Here is a 22,025-nt window from a genome sequence, read left to right as displayed (position 1 = left end):
GTCATTTAATACAGCAACTTTTATATTTTTCCATAATAAAATAAAAACAACACACACATTTCAAAATAACATTTTTTTTTAATATTTAATTTTACAACTTAATTTACAAAAAACTATTTCTCGCTGAAAATAATAACATTAAAATCTAATCGTTAAATATTGTCTTAATATCACAAATTTTGAAATACATATAGAGAGTTACATATGTAAAACAATTGACGTCCATTATTTGTCCTCCTCCACATGTTTTACTTTCAGTCTTTTCGAATAATATTCTCAATACTAAAGGCGGTTGGACTCTTATTGTTTGTCGTACTTAGCAGATCGGGTGTCGGAGATTTTTCTTTTTTGATTTTTGTCATGGAGGAACATGTGGGTGTAAATGCACTGGGCGATTGCGTCAACATACGATGATCACTGGAACAGCTACTATTCGACAGGGCATCGCCGGAGAAATCTAAAGATTCCACATCGGCATATGAGGTCGATGAACCAGTGTGTGATGCAGGTGCTGCAGGAACTTTACATGTTTGTGAACTGGAGTTATAATTCGGGTTGGGATATTCCTCTGACATTTGTTGTGATGGTGAATTATTTGCCGAAGAAGAATTGGCCATTGCAGGATTGCCAAATAGGATATTAAAGGGGGCAATGGAGGCCAAATATTGACGATGCATTTCTGTTATACGATCCGTGTAGTTCAAACATAAATTCGAGGAATTTATGTTGAACATTGATTCCATGTTGCCAGACGTTTGATCACACAAATTTCCCTGTTGTTCGGAGGCCTAGACAATAAAATATTAATGTTTGTTATTAAGTTATTTATTTGAGTAAATATGTATGATTTTGTATACTTTGAAAAGAGTTTTTTTACCCACCTTAAAGCTTTCGCCCAGTAATGTTCCGGTTTTCAAACACTGCCTCTGTCTTCTTGTTCTACGCCTTCTGTAGTTTCCCTGTTCGAACATATCACTTGCCGACGCATCCAACATCCAATAGCTGCCCTTACCGGCGCTATCATTATCATCGATGGTGTTTTTATCGCGTGCAACTTTAACGAAACAATCATTCAGCGAGAGATTGTGTCGTATAGAATTTTGCCAGCCCTGTTTATTTTCTCGATAATAAGGAAATCTGTAAAGAAGCGAATATTATTATTACAGATCAGTAATTAATATATTTGGGAAATTAATTTAAACAAGTAAAAAAGTGTCAGTCGTCGGATTTGAAGACAGAGATAAACCTTCTGCCAGTGCGTATTGAGACTTTTATGTACGGACTTTTATCTGCCGACAAAAAAAATAAAAACGTTTGGGACAGATATTTTTTTAACAATTGCGGATTTTTGTCAGGTAGGTATCGGAAGGAGTTGTCCGAATAGTCTATCTCCAACTTGATTTCAAAACGGTCCTCAAAGAGATCTTAAACTGCTTATGGTCAAACATGTTGAACTTTTGTGAAGGAGATACCCGAAGGTTTTGTCCGATATAGAGCAATTCGTAAATTTATTTTATTAGAGCTCAAGAAGGATTAACTTGCTTCAAAAATGTATAGCATTTTGATGTACTTGTGCGAAAATTTTGAAATTTCGTGTGGAAGATACACAACGGATTGCACCAATATAGTCCATATTCAAACCTAATGTATGTCTGGATGATGATATAATTATAATGTCCAAAATGTTCGCTCTCATAAGATTGATATTTTTGATTTTTATTTCATGTTATAACGTTTTTTGCTTCTCCTGTAAACTTATGGTTTTTTTGAGCTTCGTCTTCGGGTATTTTAGTTGAGGATATACCCTCTTTAGCATAATGACCATCATACTTTCAGGGCAATCTATATAAATAAAAATCAAATGTCGTTCGTTGGTAATGGAATCAGTTGAGAACGGCTGGACCGATTTGGATAATACTTTTTGTGAAATGTTCGCCGTAACCCCACTTAGGTTTTTATGCAAAGAAAATTTGACTGAAATTGTCAGGAAATGTACAGCGATGCCCCCCGGTGAAAATAGGCTACATATTTTGTTGAATTTCAGAAATATGCTACATCTACAAAACTACTGAACCGATTTTACTGAAATTTTCAGGGAATGTATAGGGATAGCCTCCGAAACAGGCAACATATTTTATTGAATTCCAGAGGGGGCGCGGTACCTCCATTATGTGATATTAAAAAACGCTATATTTGCAAATATTACGAATGTATCGATTTAAAATTTACGAATTAATCTACAATCCAGGTACTTCTTTGGGGCCCAAAGACCCGACCACGCCTGCTTATTTTAAATATGTTATATCTCCAATACTACTGAACCAATTTCCATGAAATTTGCAGCAAAAGCTCAAGGTTTGCCGTTGTTATGTATATTTTATGAATTTCGGAGGAGGTGGGGTACCTTCCCCACGCCTTTCTTTTAAACGCTATATGTATAAACCAAACCTATGATGAAATCAGTTTCAGCATAAATTTTTTAAATATGTTATATATTGAAAACTAATGAACACGCCCACTCTTTTCAACACATTTTTTTGAAAACTACTGGAAAAAATGGCCTTTATTTACAGACAAATTTTCGGGGCTTATTGTTCAATAATCGCTATATTTGCTTGCAAATTAATTTTCGAGACAACGGTGGTAGAGCCTCCGACCAAGAAAAACCATATATTTACAAATTTCCTTAAATAATGAGGTTCAACGGTCCATCAGCCATGAAAAACTAAAACACACAAGTCTCAATATGCAGGAGAATTCGACTTAACCATTCTTTTAATTTTTATAATTAGATCGCTTTAGTAAAAAGACAGGGGACATGGACGATAATAAATCCTAAACAGCATCAATGGGCGAAAAATTTCGACAAAGTCAGTATGAGAATAGAAAGGTTGCAGACAAAATCTGTAGATACATTTAAAATTCCCATCGGTTTGACAATGGACCGAAGAAGTGAGGTAGAAAATACCAATTTTTGAATTGTCAAGCTTAAAGTCCATAAAAAGTTTTCATTAAAACTCATTACGACGGGCCAGCAACGCGGATCGGGGTCTGCTAGTTTGTTCCCTTTCCCCAATTTCACATTTTTTTATTTCCGTATCTATGTCCAAAAAGGGAGTATTTTTGTTGATTAGGCGAGAATATTCCATAAGTATGTGATCTAGTAGTTTTTCACGTTTTTAAATATTATTATTTAAATTGAAGACACGTGTCTCGCCGTTTTTCCCTATCTCATCAACTTTCGCGGTTATAGGCCTCCATAGGTTTGAGGCTTTGATGTTAAAAGGGGTCATTTTTCAAGACTATATCTTCCAAACCGTTAGGAGTTTTGAATTTATCTCAGAGGCAAAGTTGTAGATCTTGTCTTAAGGAACAAAAGTTGTGAACACATCAAACTTCATCTGCAAGGTCAAAATCGCCAAGGTCAAATTTCTTTTAAATTTCTTTCTTTTTCTCGGGTTTTGGTCTGCAGCTATCAAACCGAAGCAAACAACCAACTACAAAAATGTACCTAAGATCCCAATAAACATCTTTCTAGAATATACGATCTCTGTATAGACGGTGCTTAAAGGACAAAATAACAAAGCAAATGGGATTTTTATCCTGTTTTATCTGCTTCTGGTCCACAGATACTAAACCGGTCAATATTCAAGAAAACAACCAACTGCAATAATGTAGCAAAGACATCAATGAACAACTTTCTGGAATATGCAAAATGTCTATGAACGGTTCTTAAAGGTGAAAATAGCAAAACAACTTTTCAAAATATCAAATTTTTATACTTTTTCCCCGGCTCTGGGCCAAAGACACACAACCGCCCAAAAATTAAGGATACAATTAACTACAAAAATGTACCTAAGATTTCAATAAACAACTTTCAAGAACATATGAAGATTCTAGGAACGATTCTTCAAGCTCAAAATTCGATTATTTTAGATAATTCTTTCCTGTTCAGGTCCGTAAATACCAAACCTTTCAAATTTACTTGAGTTTTTAACAGTTTGTTATTCCCAAACCTGAGCAGGGGGAATGTTAAAAATAATTTAATTGTTCTTGAATTTCAGCCCTGAGAATCATTCCTATAATCCTCATATGTTCTAAAAAAGTTGTTTACTGAAATCTTAGGTACACTTCTGTAGTTGACGGTATCCCTAATTTTTGGGCGGTTGGGTATCTTTCTCTTTTAACTCACGACATATAACCTCAAATATGCATAAGCGTTATCCAAAATTTGCACCATCAGATAGAAGTACGCCGCAGTGGCCATTTGACATATATTTTGTTCCGGACGGAGGTATTGCGCCGAGATTCCACAGCCACAGCAATGAACTGTTAACATTTTCTCAGCGATTGGACAATAAACTTTAGAGCAAATTACTAAGGAAATAAAGATCGCTCAGGGGGTACGGCTTAACGTTAACCGATCGCTATAAAAATTAATTATTACGGTTATTGCGTTCTCTATGCCGAATACTACGTACGAAAATATATTCGAAATTAAAGTTTGGAAACTTTGTTTTTGTAATAATCTCTAATAGAAATGGAATTAATCTATCGACGATGTAAAATTATTTCGATAATTTATATGGTATAACTCGAAAAGTGCGTTTTTTGAGTTAGTAACCTTTTTAATTTTTTTCTACGACATCTAAAATGTTAATGTCGATACCTCAAATTTTCATGTCGATACCACTGTGGTGCAATAGTATGCACGCCCGCCTTGCTCGCTGAAGGTCGTGGGTTCGATTCCCCGGCCAGGCACCATCAAACATTTTTCATCGGTGGCAAAGTACCCCTCAGTAATGTTGGCGACATTTCCTGAGTATTTCAGCCATGTAAAACTTCTCTACAAAGTGGTATCTTAAGACACACCGTTCGGACTCGGCGATAAACAGTAGCTCCCATATCATTGAGCTAATATGAATCGGGGTGTACTCATTGATATTAGACAAGTCTCCCTTGTCCCTTCAGGGATGTTTGTGGAACAATTATTACTTCTAAAACTCAAAGAGTTGCAGCTTATTTTCTACGAGTTAAAAATAAATCAACAAAAAGATTTTTCTAAGTTTATGAAGCACTAAAACACTTTAAATCATGCTTGATCTTGTACAGAAATTTAGAGCTGATCGTCCAAGTAGTTATTTTATTTTTTGTGTAATCATCTTTTTAAGTTGGGAAGTCAAATTTTAATCGTCAACATTGAGTAAGTGAGCGATTTGTACTATATAAAAAAGTTCTAGGATTAAACTTGGCTGCGTTTTGGCTTTTGTTCGCATGGAAGCAGAATTATTTGTTTTGCACAGCTTAGATCGTTACTTTGAATCTTTAGAAACTGTATCCTTAAAAGAAACAAAAATTCACAATATTATTGCACTTACTTGTCCATTATAAATTTGTATATTCCACTTAATGTCAAGCGTTGATTTGGCGCACTACTTATGGCCATAGCGATTAAAGCTATGTACGAAAATGGTGGCTTTTCAGGACGATGGGAATTTTGTAAAAATGACCACGGGTAAGACCACATATTGTTTTGCATCACTAATGGGTGCATGTTCGAGTAGAAATACGGACTGGGTGATACCGACGGCGAAGAGTTATTATCCGATAACATGGCCGGCAGTGGTGGGCCATGCGTAAGACTGGAATCTATGAAATCGGGACGTGGTAATAATGGAGCCGCACTAGCCGTTAAAGGTGATAAATTAAGGTAATATGGTGAGGGTAACATGTTGATACTTTTTTTTTATTTTTTTTTCAGTTACTTTGTTTTTAAACACTTTTCATGGACACTTTTTATATATACTTTTTTAAATTTTTTAATTTTCTATATTTTGTAGTTTAAGTTTTTATTTTATTTATTGTATTTCCACTTATTTAACATATAATTATTTTATTGTAAATTTACAAAATAAAAAAATCGTCTTTGGATTATTTTTTCCGCAAGTTTTTCCGATTTGATGTCTTGGCTCGCCCACGGCTAAATGAAAAACCATTCCAAATATCCGTTTTGTTTCAGATAGTCAAATTTTTGTTTCACTCTGTCAATTATGTGGGTGCATTTGTGTGCGTGTGTGTTGTGTTGATCATGAGATAGTTTTTCCGATGTGCTCCTCGGAGATCATCTCCATCCCATTCATATGCATGCTCATATGTAAACAAAAAATCACACTTTTATGCCTTGTTTTTGGTGTTGTTGTAGTGGGATGATCTTATTCTTCGGTGTGTCTGATGCTCTACATATTCATTCTCCCCCCACGTTATACTAGGGACAGACACATATGGCCAACCAACCGAGCTCATACTCTGGACAACTGTGCGCTCTCAGAGATGACAAAAAGTCGTAAAATGTATTGTTGTTGTCTTTTCCATCCAAGGAAAATGTGAAATGTTGTTGATACGACAACAAACAACAACATTCGAAATTGTGATCGATTCGTTTACATATTGATTTGGTTGTAACATCGTAACGACGAGCATCAAAACACTTAAAAGACGAGGCACGAGTGTTTTGTATTGAATCTTTTACACAAATAGGGATATGGGACCACAAAGATTTAAACAAAAAGGAAAACAACAACCAGAGATTATCATAAAAAAGGGTTCTGGCAAAATGCTCATAAAAAAGTCGTAAAATTTTTGTTAGAATTGTTGTTTATAATCAAAACTTTCACTTTTGCTCTCAACTGGTGATTCTTTTGTTCTTCCTAAAGAACCTCGAAAAGATGCTCTTTATTAGGGATGACAATCTCGATACTCCAAAGCCATGGGTTTTGGATTTTTGTTCGGAAAGGTAGGTTGCAGGATCGGGTATTTTTGCCATTTTTTGTTAAAAGGGTTCAAACATTTCAGCCTACCTAGATTTTTTTGATATCAAATAAGAGTTTTTAAGATTTTTAATAATAAATAATAATTATTGAAACTAAAGGTAAGGTCACATTAGGCAAATATTTGCTCCAACGACCGGCAATGGGCACTTACTGAGAGCAAGTGAGCGTAAATAATGCATTGATATTTCTGCTCACATTAACAAAACTATTTCCCACAAACATAACTGGAGGTACAAGGGGACACCAACCCGATTATATATTTTGTTCAATTACACTGTGAACACAAATTTTGGGGAATAGATAATTCCTTTTGGAGATGAAAGCCCTTGGTGAGTATATTAAGAATCCCAAAGGACAGATCCGCCGTGAGTCGAACTTCCGCGTTATGGCGTGATGAAGTTTTTGCTAGATACGCTGTAAGGAATCAGGAATTAGCGTTATATCTTTGTTCACTGTTGTTTTAGCTTATTTTTGAGAAGACATGTCTGCAGTCAAATCGAATGAAGATTATTTTCGTAGAGCACTTCGACCTTCTAACTCGCTTACTTCAATGTCCTTATCTTCCTTTATTTTAAGAGCCGCTATAAAAGTACCACAAGATGACGTTTTTCAGCGACAACATCGATTAGTTGTCAATGAGAGCCGTATCTAAAATTTTTTGAGCGACATTTTTGCAGAACATTTCGAAGCTGAAAAACGTCATTTTGCGGTACTTTTATAGCGGCAGAACATTTCGAAGCTGGAAAACGTCATCTTTTGGTACTTTTATAGCGGCTCTTAAAATAAAGGACGAAAAGGACATTGAAGGCAGCGAGTTAGTAGGTCGAAGTGCTCTACGAAAATAATCCTCATTCGATTCGATTGACGACATGTCATCTCAAAAATAAGCTAAAACAATAGTGAACAAAGATATAACGCTAATTACTGATGGCTTATAGGGTCTCTAGCAAGAAATTCATCACGCCATAACGCGGAAGTTCGACTCACGGCGGATCTGTCCTTCGGGGTTCTTAATATACTCACCAAGGCCTTTCTTCCCCAACAGGAATTTTCCGTTCCCCAGACTTTCACCTCCATTTTGTTGCACAGTGTTATATGGTACATGGGTAAAAAATATATAGGGAATGTAAACCAATATTACACCTACAAATACCCCTTACTCCTTTGAGTGTTGGACTTTTCGGAATACCTGGAGGAAGGTCAGTTTTGGGTTTGGGAATCATTCCCTTCTTATTTATCGCGCCCACCATCCATTTTAGTTGGTCACCGTAGGATTTGGAGTTATTGGACCATTATGTTAGGAAGCATTGATTTACTCACAAAAACACCACTCCGGTACAAAATTACAAAGGGATCTGTAGACAGTCATTGAACGGCACTTAACTGAAATTTTTAACTTTGTGAGAGAGATATCCGAAGATGTTTTCCGATATATACCCTCGTGGAGGTTGACGTACTTTTGGAAGAAATTTTACACATCGTAAAAGTCATTTCGTAAGCTATCATGCTCATAAATCATTTTAACTGGTGCTGATCGTATTTATTTACTGCTTTTGGCCCATTACCTCAGGAAGGCGACAAAAAACTGTACTGCCGTAATAGGAAATTTTGTGTGAGAGTTCCGTAAAATAGTGGACCGATATAGTCCATATTTAACGATGATCTATTTTTTAAGAGATATTGCGATGTGCAAAATTTTGGACCAGTTACTCCCATCGACGTTATCTTGCGCACAATTTTAGCTAACATTTTTTTTAACTTCTGTGGTGGAAGTAGCCGAAGGAGTGCACCGAATGTCCCATCTTCGAACTTAAATTAATATCGGTTTCTTCGTTCGGGAGGCCAAATTGTAACGGGTTTCGTTCAAACATATTTGGGGTCTAAACCACTTTTTCGAAGAGTCACACTTTTATAGTATCAAAATGCATAGACACTCGTTAGCTTAAAGGCAGAGAGTATAAAACTGCATTTGTCAACATTGTAGGATGCGGTACCCGAAGGAATGGACCGATGTCCAAGATTCGCAGAAATATTACGATATGCAATGTTTGAACTAAAGCAGAATTCATTTCAAAAGTTGTCGTACGCACCAGCCAGGACGTAGGGGTTTTATACAGCATTTTTTCGGGAAGTATGCGCATGCCCCTGAAAAAAACTTGTATCGTCGTAATGGGGGCAGCGAATACAAGTAGTTGCAAACAAATCAATGGGAGTCGAGAGCAGACTTAATTATTGCGATTTACAAAGTTTGGAATAATTGGTAACCGCCTTTGCGTATGCACCGTTTTAGTGGAAAACTTTGATCCTTTGCGTGCGAGGTACCCGAACGAGTGGACTCATACAGCCCATTTAAACTAAGTTTGGACAAAATTTTGCGAAAGTCCAGTTTTGGACCAAATCGGTAGATCCGATCGATGGTCGTATGTAAGTGTACTCAGAGGTCGGAATAGGCAAACAACTTTTTTTGGAGAAAAGTCTACGTTATATTCTTATGTGAATATATCCGCTTCTAGTGGTGGAGCAGTAGTTTTCGCTTTCCTACACTTTGAGAAATTGTAGAAGTTTTTGTTGCCGTAGGCCTAAAATGCAGATATCTTAAATATATTTGATATAAGTCTAAAACGCGGCTAAAACCAATGCAGCTATGTGAAAACTACTGTATTCCAAAAGCAAAGCCTGACAAAGGTTGTCGTATGTAGTCAAATTGGTCCAAATTGCATTACCAAAAGTGGTCAAATACGAGGGTCACTAAAAAACCTTCTGGCATAAGAAAGATTGACAGTTTTTAGCCTAAGAGTGCTCAGGACAGTTTGACATACGACCATGTGTTCGATTGCTTACAGTGGCTTGATTGAGATTCCTCCAAAACATGGGTTTTGAACGTTTTTACAGCATCTTCTGGCGATTGCTGTTATTTTTCGGTTCATACGCATAGTTCCATGATTCACTACTTGGATCCATCTTATAAACGTCTTTCGAAGCACGGCGATCGTATTTTTTTTTTTAAATTTCATGCACCAATCGACATGGGATCTAACCAGAAAAACCGAAAAGTGTTCATGCAATATCAAATGTTAGTTGGTGGAATAAATGCCCAAGGATGCCTCTATCTCACGGTATATTATCCTTCACACATGGCTTAATTTTTTTCAGGCACAGCGGCCGTTTTTTGTCGAGTGTCGGCCACGATTGAATTCATTAAACCAGTTTTTAATAGTGCTATAGGATGGTCGTTTACCGACATACAGAGATTTAATTTGATCGATGCACTCCTGCCGTGATTATTGATGTCGGAAGTTGTGAAAAATTATAGGATTAAAATTAATTTACTTAATTTTTTTTGCAAATTGTTTTTTTCAAGTCACTGTAAACAACTCAACACATGGTCGTACGTGAAACTGTCCTGAGTAAGCTAAGGCTAAAAACTGCCAAACTTTCCAACAAATGTCAAATGGCGCCTGACGACACTGCGTGTTGCCTAGGCCGTAAGGTTTTTAGTGACCCTCGTACTAGACCCTCAACTATTCCAAGTTCCAATTTCTGGAATTTTATTTCCATTGAGGATATCTCTGCTTTTGTTGGACATATTCCAAGGGGAGTGACTGATAATGAAAATATACCATCTGTGTATAAAATAATACTGAATGTATAGGTATTGATGGTCAAATATCAGAGTTATTGGAAAAGGTGCAGTAAGCTATCTCAATTTCAATATCTTGAAACAATTACTTTAATGACAAATATTACATCTGCTTCTATCTAGGGTATTATAAACATGGTTGTTAGAATAATTTTCGATTGAAGAATGATTTTTTTGTACCTCCCTAAAAACGTTGATGCACAGGTGTTAGTGGTAGTCCGTCCCGTCCCGACTATAGCCGTCTTTATTTAATTAAAAAACGACCATGTCTTGATTGACATCCCTACATTTGTGATCAATAAAATCAAAATCAATTCCTTCTCAATGAGCAGCACATATAAAAGAGATACGTGTGTGTGTTTCTTCTGTTTAATTTCTATTAACCACATTAATCATTGTTGCAATTGCATGCGGTCAAATCGATAAAAACCCTATAAAAATTATATTCTCTCTCTTCGGCTATGTGTGGTTTGGCCCTGCTGTTCTTTTGTGCTGCGCTGTTGTTATTGTTGTGTGTTTTTTTAGTTGCTCCTTAGGCTTTCGGTAGCTTTGATATCGGTGAGATTTGTTTGTTCCAAAGATCGTTGGTGGTACGAACACCTCGTTTGTTGTAAATATTTTGAAATTATAAAATACTGTCTATAAACAAATATAAAAGAATAATTGGATTTTTGTGTGTGTTTCCCCATAATAAAGGTACACTAGTCGTTGGTGGATAGTGTGGTGTTTTGTTTTAGAACCACATCAAAGGAAATTTTGTTTAATTTCTTTGTTTTTTGGCTAATATAATAGAAATGGATAGTAGGAATAAATTAAAGGGAAATTTATTATATGTACTTATGTATGCTATACACATACGGGCACGGATCGCAAACAAAGTTTGCACGTGTGCACTATGAATGAGAAGAAAACAAAAGTTCAGCGGGATCACATCAACTATATAAGTTTATGAAACATGATTAATAATGTCTTGTTTGGGAACATCCTTAACTCTTGTTTAAAGACAGGACATCCCTCTAAATTATAACAATTTGTATTTTATTATAAAATATAAAAATGTAAAAGTTTCTGAATGACAAGTTTTTACTGAGCACTCAAAATGCCAAATGATATCATCATAGGGATACAAACGTAATATCATTATCTGGATAACGTACGCCAGCAATACAAATGTATCTGGTGTCAAGGCGAAAATGGCTGTGGGTCTGTAGTTAACCGGGGACTGAACATTACCAGAGGAGAAGCAGAGGTGATAATTGTTCTAGAAGAGTGTAATGCAATCAGTAGCAATGCGTATCACAAGGGAAAGGTTTCGTAAGAAAAACGCAGAAGAAACAAATTCTCGTAGCACCAAATTCAAAATTAAATTCGAACCTTATATCAAAGAAACATCAATGTGACGAGGATGTTAATGTGAGCTATGGATATATGACTTTTCAAGATGTTGGTTTGCGATGACGAAGAACCCAGAACATGATAAAGAATGTATAACGCAGATGTCAATACAGCGGTAAAAGAGCTGATGACCAATTAGTCAAAGAAGTCGATTGGATACCAAACGAACTCTTTAAGGTCGGAAGCGTCCCCAATTTATGTATCAGAACCATCGGGCAAAAAATGAATACATGAGTATTCTATGTGTATAAAAGGATATACTCATCACTCTATATTTTCAATGTATGCCCATCATTCTCTATGTTCAATGAAATTGGACAATATTAATGCGGCTTTAGGCAATCAGATGACATTTGGTGTCTGCACAAAGCATTAACTGATACGCGGTGCTTTAAAAAAGCAGGGACCATCTCCGAACAGGTTAGTATAAAATTAGAATTTATTTAAGAAGACAGTTTATCGGAAAATAACAGATATGTTTGTGCCATGGAACAGTTGAAGAGGAACCCATGATGGTAGTCGACTCACATCAACTGTAGAAGATGAAAAGTACAATTATGAGGTTGCTAGTGACTGTTACAGCGGCATCGCCATAATTAAAATAAACAACTTAAATTCTGAAATAAAAATAATATCAGCCCACATTACAAGATGTATTCCGACTAATGTTGGCTAAATCATAATCAAATCGCTATGATTGGAGGAACATTGTGGACCGATTCATATTAGTTCAATGATATGGGACCTACTGTTTATCGCCGAGCCCGAACGGCGTGTCGTAAAACAACACTTGAAGAGATTTTTTTTATAGCTGCTCAGGATACATTGAACTGAAAGGTATATATTAGGCCGGAGCGATTTGTATGGAAGGAATAAAACCTTAATGGGATTTCTATTAATCCTTCTTCCCTTTAAAGGGGTGAATAATATCTTTCGAACAAGTTATTATTTTTTTAATCGGTTAACAAATGGCTATGTTATAGTGGTTTAAGTCTGCAACCCCCCACAAAAAATTAAGACTGAATTTCTCACAATTTTTAAAATAAATATTGAACTAAACAACAATAAAAAAACGCCAACAACAATAATAGGCATCAGCACGGATTTGTTGATCAATGCGTAATGCAAAAACAGCAACTTTCTTGTTGTTTTACCCCCGCTTATTGAAGTAACATTCCTATGTTCGTATTCTTTGCAAAGCAAAGACGACATAAAACCAGTGGTGCATATGAAATTCTTTAGTTCGACTCAAATTGTAGGATAATCAGCTTTAGGGTCATACAGCAAATTCACCCCTTTAAAGGGAAGAAGGATTAATAGAAATCCGTTGTGAAAAAAGAAGATATGTCCGTTTAAATTTGAAAATGTAAGAAACCCAGATTTTCACTACTTTTACCGTTATAAAAAAATAAAACGAAGTTAGCCAAACGAACTAAAGGCATTTTCGTTGACCATGGATCCCAACGCGATATAATTTTGAATCAGAACGCTTGAATATTTTTTTGGTCAACATTTTTCCAAAAGTTTGCACCTTATCAAGGCCAAAACTGCCTGAAGGAGCGTTTTAATGCTTTTGCGATGTATTAGAGAGTTCTTAATTACTGTCTTGGCTGCAATTGTTGTCCAAAAACCCAATGCTTTGACTGTTATATAATAAAATGTCCAAAAACGCGGAAAAAACTTAAAGTCAAAAATCGGGAGGCTCGATTTTAACCGTAGACCTATGGTCTAGAGGACTTTTCTGCTCAGTTCAATCCCAGGAATAAGAAACGCGAAGGGCCCATTAGGGTATTCAAATCGCCCGGCCTAGTATATATACATAAAGCTCGTAATATTTAGGGCAGACGTTTATAATTTGGTACAGAAATTACCATTATTACTAGGATCTGTGATATTGAAAATGGGGGCGGTTCACATTTTGATATAGCCCCCATAGAACTGTACCGCCCGATTTGTGATATTTTCAGGGTGTTAGCATAATTTTCATAACGAGTTGGCTTAAATTTCGTGTTATTCTTCGTTGGGAGCTTTAAACTTCCCCCAGATATTTTTTGCTACAGGTAACTTTTTGATAGCCCCCATAGAACGGTACCTGCAGATTTTCAGTATTTCCAAAGCTAATTATCACACATTGGTGGCGCTGAATTTTCCGCTAGAAATTTGTTGCTAATGGTCTACGTTTGGATCCGTTGAACAACATCCGTTGAAGGTAGTGAGCTAACATGTGCCGCGCGTTCACCCATAAGAACGTTAAAAACTTGGGTTGGGCGTTGGGCTAGTAACTCACCACGTCAAAACACCGCCTACTATGAAAAAACAAAGAAAAATAAGAAAACAAACCCCTCTAAAGTTGACGAACCCCGCAAACGTTTTAAGGACCATGATCTGCGAATCTGCACCTGGAATGTCAGGACTCTCTACAGAGCAGGTGCAATTTGCGCACTGGCGGATGTACTTGACAAGTACAATGCTGATATTATCGCCTTACAGGAAGTGCGATGGAACCGGGCAGACGTAAAAATAACAAACGATTACGCACTGTATTATAGCTGCCATGAAACGAAACATGAGCTAGGTGTTGGATTTATGGTAAATAGGAGGCTTAAAAATCTCGTCTCCAGCTTCACTCCTGTTGATGAGAGAATTGCCACAATCCGAATAAAAGCAAAGTTTTTTAACATCAGTCTCATCTACGCCCATGCCCCGACCGAAGAGAAAGATGAACAGACCAAGGATATATTCTACGAGCGCCTAGAGAGAGCATATGACCGCTGCCCTGGCCATGACATTAAGATTGTTCTAGGAGATTTTAATGCTAAAATTGGTCCCACGATCGGAAATTTCAGCTTCCATGAGGTAACATCCGACAAGGAAATGAGGCTGATCGATTTTGCAGCGGCAAAAAACATGGTAGTGAGCAGTACCAGATTCCAACACCTCGACGTACACAAGGCCACGTGGATATCCCCAGATGGGAAATCAAGAAACCAGATTGATCATGTTGTCATAGACGGAAGACACTCGTCCAGTGTGTTAGATGTCCGATCGATTCGAGGAGCGAACATCGATTCGAACCATTTCCTTGTAGCAGCAAAGGTACGCACTCTCCTTAATGTTGCGGCAAAAGTGCGATCTAACACAGGACGGAAGCTGGATGTCGAGAAGCTGCAAACACAACAGATAGCACAAGCCTATTCCGCTCAACTGACTCACATGCTGGAAGACGGAACTGCTTGTCCTGATAATGTCGAAGCGCGGTGGCAAAGAATAGCCCACTCACTTCAAACTGCCGCAAAATCTGTGTTTGGGTACCAAAAACCACCACCTAAAAATCTATGGTACGATCAGGAGTGCCGTAAGGCTACTGAAGAAAAGAACGCGGCATACAGAGCAACCCTGCATTCAGTAGCAACACGAAGCGCGAAAGAAAAATATCGGGAGAAGAGGAGAGAGGAGAAGCGTATTTTCAGAAGAAAAAAGAAAGAGTAAGAAAAACTTAAGCTTTAGAAACTCGAGATTTTCAGTAGTCAGAATGAAGTCCGCAAATTTTACCAGAGTGTAAAACACCAGACTGAAGGGTATGGTGCAGGCACATTCTCCTGCAAAGATCATGAAGGGAATCTGGTAACTGATACAGATAGCGTACTGAGGATCTGGAAGGAGCATTTCATGAAGCTCTTAGTATCGAATATGGGCGGCGATGAAGATACACCAGAACCAATCGCACGACGACGACGTTGAATGTCTTCCACCTAGCCAAAGCGAGGTCATGACAGCAATTAATCGGCTGAAAAACAATAAAGCAGCAGGAGCTGATGGGCTGCCCGCCGAACTGTTCAAGACCGGTAGCGAAATGTTGATAAGGAGTATGCATCAGAAATTTGGCAGGAAGAGAGTATACCCAACGATTGGAACCTCAGCCTCCTATGTCCCGTACACAAGAAAGGGGACAAGACAGTGTGTACAAACAACAGAGGCATAAGTCTGCTCCCAATCGCATACAAAGTGCTGTCGAGTGTGCTGTGTGAACGTTTAAAACCCATGGTCAATAACATAATTGGGTCATACCAATACGGTTTTAGACCTGGTAAATCGACAATTGACCAAATCTTCACACTGCGCCAAATACTGGAGAAGACCCACGAAAGACAGATCGTCGACTATAAGGCCGCCTTCGATAGCCCAATTAGATCAAATGTGTTTCAAGCCATGTCTGAGTTTGGCATCCAAACAAAACTAATTCGACTATGCAGGACGACATTGGCTGACACAAGATCAGCGGTTAAAATAGGAAAGAACCTCTCCGAGCCTTTCAACACAAAACGAGGTTTCAGACAAGGTGACAGTCTATCGTTTGACCTATTTAATATCCTACTGGAAAAGGTCATACGAGATGCGAATATATATACGGCCAGAGACAAAAACAACACGATATACAATAAAGATGTAATGTTGCTTGCATACGCAGATGACATAGACATAAAAGTGGGTCTGGCAGTCAACGGCGATAAGACGAAGTTTATGCTATCAACACTCAAGTCGTCTAGTAGACTCGGCCCACTGTGGATGTAGATAATTATAAATTTGAGATAGTAAATGACTTTATCTACCTCGGCACCGCCATAAATAAAACCAACAATATAAGCCTTGAAATAAAGAGAAGAATAATATTGGCCAACAGATGCTACTTTGGTCTAAGTAAACAGTTTTAAAATAAAATCACCTCTCGTCAAACAAAACTTACGCTCTACCAGACACTACCCGTACTTATGTATGGATCTGAAACATGGGTACTTGCGAAAGCAGATGAGGCAGAACTTGGTATGTTTGAGAGAAAAATTCTTCGAAAGATTTATGGACCAATATGGACCAATATGGGAAGAATATATAAAGCAATTATTTATCGATCACCAACGAACATCCTTATCCAACTCTGGGGATGAAATTAATTTTACAGGGACACCCATTACTGAGAATGAATTACAACTAGCTATTATGTCAATGAAAGATAAAAAGGCAATGGGTCCAGACGAAATACCTGCCGAGGTACTTAAGTTAATAGACGGAAATAACACCAAGCTTCTTTTAAAACTATTCAACAATATATATAAAACAGGACAATATCCCCAAGATTGGCTCAAATCAACATTTATCACAATACCCAAGAAAAATAATGCGAAGACCTGCAGCGACTATAGACTAATAAGTCTAATGAGCCACGCTCTTAAAATATTTTTGAAAATAATACATAGACGAATCTATCCGATCTGCGAAGCACACATGGACAAACACAATTTGGATTCAAGGAAGGCATGGGGACACGAGAAGCGTTACTAGCTGTACAAGTATTAATACAAAATTGTCGAGAGGTACAAAAAGATGTATTTTTATGTTTCGTAAACTACGAAAAAGCGTTCGATACGGTAAATCATGATAAATTGATAGAGATTCTACTTTCAATCGGATTGGAAGACAGTGACATAAACTGCATTAAAAACCTATACTGGAAACAGATAGCAAACATTCAAGTAGATAATGAATTAACTGACGATGTTCCAATTTCAAGAGGCGTAAGACAAGGCTGCATATTGTCCCCTCTTTTATTTAACATACATATATTCCGAGAAAATATTCGAAGAATCTGTACGTGGAAAGAATATTGGTATCCAACTAAACAACACCTTAATAAATAACATACGCTATGCCGATGACACCGTATTAGTAGCAAGCAGCATAGCTGGACTACAAAAATTAATAGACGCAGTAACACAAAATAGCGAAATATACGGATTAAAAATCAACGTTAAGAAAACAAAATATATGGTAGTAAGTAGGAATCATGCCGACAATAATACGCCACTAAAGATAAATAACGATGAAATAGAGCGAGTGACAACCTACAAATACCTCGGAATTCAAATCAACGATAAATGGGACATATCAAGAGAAATTAAATGCCGAATAGAAATGGCAAGAAGCAATTTCTTCAAACATAACAAAGTTTTACTTAGCCACGACATAAGTCTTACTACAAAAATACGATTTGTAAAATGTTACATATGGTCCGTTTTATTGTACTCTGCGGAAACATGGACTTTGAAAGCTGTAGATGAAAAAAGACTGAACTCGTTTGAAATATGGATATATCGTCGAATTTTAAAGATCCCATGGACCGAGCGCATTACAAACGACGAAGTGTTAGAACGCATGCTAGTCGAACGCCAATTAATAAAAATTATAAAAACACAAAAAACCGCATATCTTGGTCACATTATGAGGCATGAAAAATATAAGCTTCTGCAAACAATTATCCAAACAAAAATCGATGGGAGAAGACCGAGAGGGCGACGGGAAACATCATGGCTCAAAAACATTCAAGACTGGACTGGACATCATAATGAAAGAACTCTTCTGAATGCCGCCAAAAACAGAAACTTATATATAAATTAATAAACGGATTTGTTAAATATACCAAATTATCATTATGTAATTGTATGATCGCTAAAACCCGAATACGGAATGGCAAATAAAGAAGAAGAAGATGCGACGACGTCGTATGAACCACGAGCTATACCAGCCGACCGACATCGATATAGTAAAACGTATCAAATTACAACGATTGCGTTGGCTTGGCCATGTCAGCAGGATGGATATAGGGATAGGTAAGTCGACTTTGGGTTAATCGATTAATCGAGTTTTTGCAGTCAAAAATCTAAAAACCGTAGTCGACTTTTGTCTGGAGTGCAAATCGCATAATCGATTATCTTGTGATCGATTTTCGAGTTTGCCCATAGATTGTTGACTTGGCGGTTTTACACTTTTGGCGGTTTTACCATTTCAAAACGAAACTCGAAAATCGACGAATAGTCGATTATAATCATTTTCTGCTGTTATGAAAAAGTCGAAAGTCGAGTTTAAAGATAACTGAAATTATCGCAAAACCGAATAATCGCATTTTTAGTTTTAGATCAAAATCGAAAAGTCGAAAAATCGATTATTGCTTTTTATTACCTATCCCTAGATGGATAAAGATGCCCCCGCCAAAAAGGCATTTGAATACAAGCCACTCGACGGTATACGCCCCAAGGGAAGGCCAAAACTCCGATGGTTCGACTATCGATAGTTTGCCAGCTGCTTTCTATTTGGCCGTTCCTATTTGTTCTTTCTAGATTCGTATAAAAGGCGCCACATAATGTTAGGAAATATATTTTTTATTATGTGATAGTCTGAAGCAGTAGGAGTATTCCAATTCTACATATTTGAGTTATTGGAACAAAGATGTATTTTTAGATCTTTCCATTAGCAAAAATCCAGTATTGGAAGTAATGGATAGTGAAAGAATTATTTTTATGGAAAACTCGCTAAATACGGACGTTTATAAAAAAAGATAGATAGATATATAGATAGATAAATAAAATACCTAATAATAAACGACTTTTAATAATGCCTTTCTGTCGACGTATTCCAACTTGTTGGTGATCAAAGCTCTTTAGAAGATATTAAAACAATTAAAAAAACCTTGTTTTTGATCTTCTGAAAAAAATGTTTTCCGTCGGTGTGTCGAATTTTATTTTAATCAGAGTAGGAATGACCCGATGTACTATACACACATGTGTATATCCCCATGTTAATTCTAGTATTTACTCATAAATGTCGCGTAAATATTTTTTATTTTTAATTTATTTGCCAAAATATTGTTTTAAAACATTCCTTTGACATTTTGGCCACCAAAAGTCGGTTTGCCAATGAAGCAAAATATTAACACAAAACAACAAATTGACGCCATAATATATTTATTATTAAACAAACTTATAAACAAATTAGAATATAAATATTTCTCTTTTAATTTAGCAAAATACATTTATGACCCACCAACAAATTGACGGACGGACTGACTAGAAGAAAAGTATTAAATTAATTTTTTTGTTTTTCTTCTAGATGATGCCTCCTCAACATGCCATGCCAACCAACCGCTGAGATTCAAATCCAATTTTAAATAAATAAAAAGTAGCAGACATTATTTTAATGAATATTTGAAATTTTCATAAACAAAAGAACAAAAAATGTATCACGAACATTGAAATATTTCCTTGCTAAATTTAATGAAAACACGAATAAATTTTCAGAGATTAAGATTTTCAAAATAGAGTATTTATTGTTATTCTCACAGAACATTGTACCGAAACGAAGAGTTTTTCGGTATTCTGATGTAGTGGGCGTAATATATGAACCATTTGCAACATCGAGAGACAAATGAATTGAAAAAAAATGTAAATTCAGCCAGCGTTTTTATGTGATGCTTGTAAATATTAAAAATTATTGAAATTTTTATTGGAAAAATTTGTTGGTATGTACATATTTCTTGGTAAATAAATAAACTTGGTGTGTGTAATATAAATATTTTAAAAAGAATATCAGAAATTCGTAGATTCAACTGTCTGTTTCTTAATGTTATAAAAATGAGAGAAAAAGTAATGCTATCATACGCGATTTTTGTTGTAAGTTAAGCATTTGTCTTTTCCTAATGATTTAAAAACACCAGTTTGTAACAGGAATAATGCACCTTGTATATCAAAGTGTTTAATGCAATATAATATTGCAAGATCGGTAGTACGATTCTGTAACTCTTTTTTTTGGTCTCCGACAAAAAACGGTAAAATTAAAACGTTAAAATATGAATTAAAAGTTTAAATAAAAGTGCACATCGCTGTTGCTATTAGTAGGGCTTAGCGACTACTTCATTTTGTCGCTAACTTATCGAATTTTTTCGTTAATTACCGATTTAGGTTGGTAACTGCAAAATTAATTGCAGCCAGAATCGCACTACTGCACAGTGGATCCACTTGTATGGAGAAAGTGGCCAAAAATATTTAGAGTGTAAAAATCAAGCCAATGCACAGGTTACAGCTTTGTGCTGCTGCGAAGAGCTTTTTAAGAAACCACGAGCGTAGCATTCTCCCCCCTTCCCCCTCTGGAGGGGGTATACGGTAAGAATTGTTTTATGCTGTTAATACAAAATGACATGAACAAAGCTCCCGATTATCTTATGATGTAAAAATAGGCTTGGGGAAACAAAACAATCTCCAAAACAACATAAAATCCAACCAATTTAGTGGGTTTAAAAAAATCAAAATTTTTGTCGGAAAATTGGTAAAATTTTTAATATAGATCTTAAAGCGTTCTTCCTGGAAGGCACGTACCGCTAACGTAAGACAAATTTGGAAACAGATTTCTCCATCTTGCCACTGATGCTAATTGTGTTAATGTACGTGGTCAGATAACAGAGTTATACGCTAATATATGCATAGAAACCCTATTCTAGTGCAGCTTTAGTCAGCGATCCACCATTTATAGTCTGGCACTAGATGGCAGCTGATTTTAATACTGAGTAATCTTAAACCCATGAACTACTTTGGAAAACTATTCCCGAGGTGGGCACTGGTGGGCATCATGACTAAAACCTTAGGTCAAATTTAAGTATGTGATCGAATTGGCATTACAAAATCCACCAAGAAAATATGCAGCTAACTACAATTCCACAACACGCTAAAACACCATTTTTTAATAAAAATTAAGCTATTATCTTCTCCTTCAAAATCCACTATAATATTTTGCTATACGTATTAGTTTCACGATATTTTGAATATATTTACTTGCACTTAAAATATAGGTTGTACTCACAAAAAAAAATATTAGTCAAATCTTCCGAATTTTGAAGCTATTCTTAAGAAGATCGCGTTCGAATGAAACAAAAACTAATATATTTTTGAAAAAGTCCATGTAATAGCTGTCACAGTTGCCAGATGTTGAACCAAAATTTTGACATACATTTTTTATTTTTGGCCAATGTGTGGATCCACTGTGTACTGGTAGCTACTGGAATTGTCAGGCTAATGTTCCAAACAAAATTTGAGTGTTGTGAGCAAAGTCTCGATAAAAAATCGTATAAAATCTGAACAGATTCAGTTAATTTTGTTTGGTAAAAAGTTTCATTTTATTATTTTTGTCCCCGGCCAGACTACAGTAATTTCACTGAAATTTTGACACGAAATTATGCGTCTCTAGATCGAGTTCCATAGTAGAGTAAAATCATAAAAATGCTGTAGTGGGGAATTCGAGCTAAGAACGCCTAATTTCATGAAAGTTTTTAATGAAATTCA

The 22,025-nt window shown here is 36.3% G+C and overlaps 1 protein-coding gene across 1 annotated transcript; it reads right to left on the bottom strand.

Annotated features, from left to right (window-relative positions):
- Nucleotides 1–227: 227 nt before the first annotated feature.
- On the bottom strand, nt 228–5,863 carry FoxL1 (Forkhead box L1). The gene is made up of 3 exons (XM_073983071.1): nt 5,379–5,863; nt 882–1,137; nt 228–788 (listed from the first exon to the last, which is right to left on the bottom strand). Exons 1-3 carry the CDS (start codon nt 5,729–5,731, stop codon nt 255–257), a joined length of 1,143 nt encoding a protein of 380 aa, XP_073839172.1. The 5' UTR covers nt 5,732–5,863; the 3' UTR covers nt 228–254.
- Nucleotides 5,864–22,025: the final 16,162 nt, after the last annotated feature.

Source organism: Musca autumnalis, unplaced genomic scaffold, assembly GCF_047663935.1.
Source record: "Musca autumnalis isolate F117 unplaced genomic scaffold, ASM4766393v1 scaffold_4, whole genome shotgun sequence".
In the NCBI taxonomy this organism is placed as follows: domain Eukaryota; kingdom Metazoa; phylum Arthropoda; class Insecta; order Diptera; family Muscidae; genus Musca; species Musca autumnalis.
This window is presented reverse-complemented; position numbering and strand designations above follow the sequence as displayed.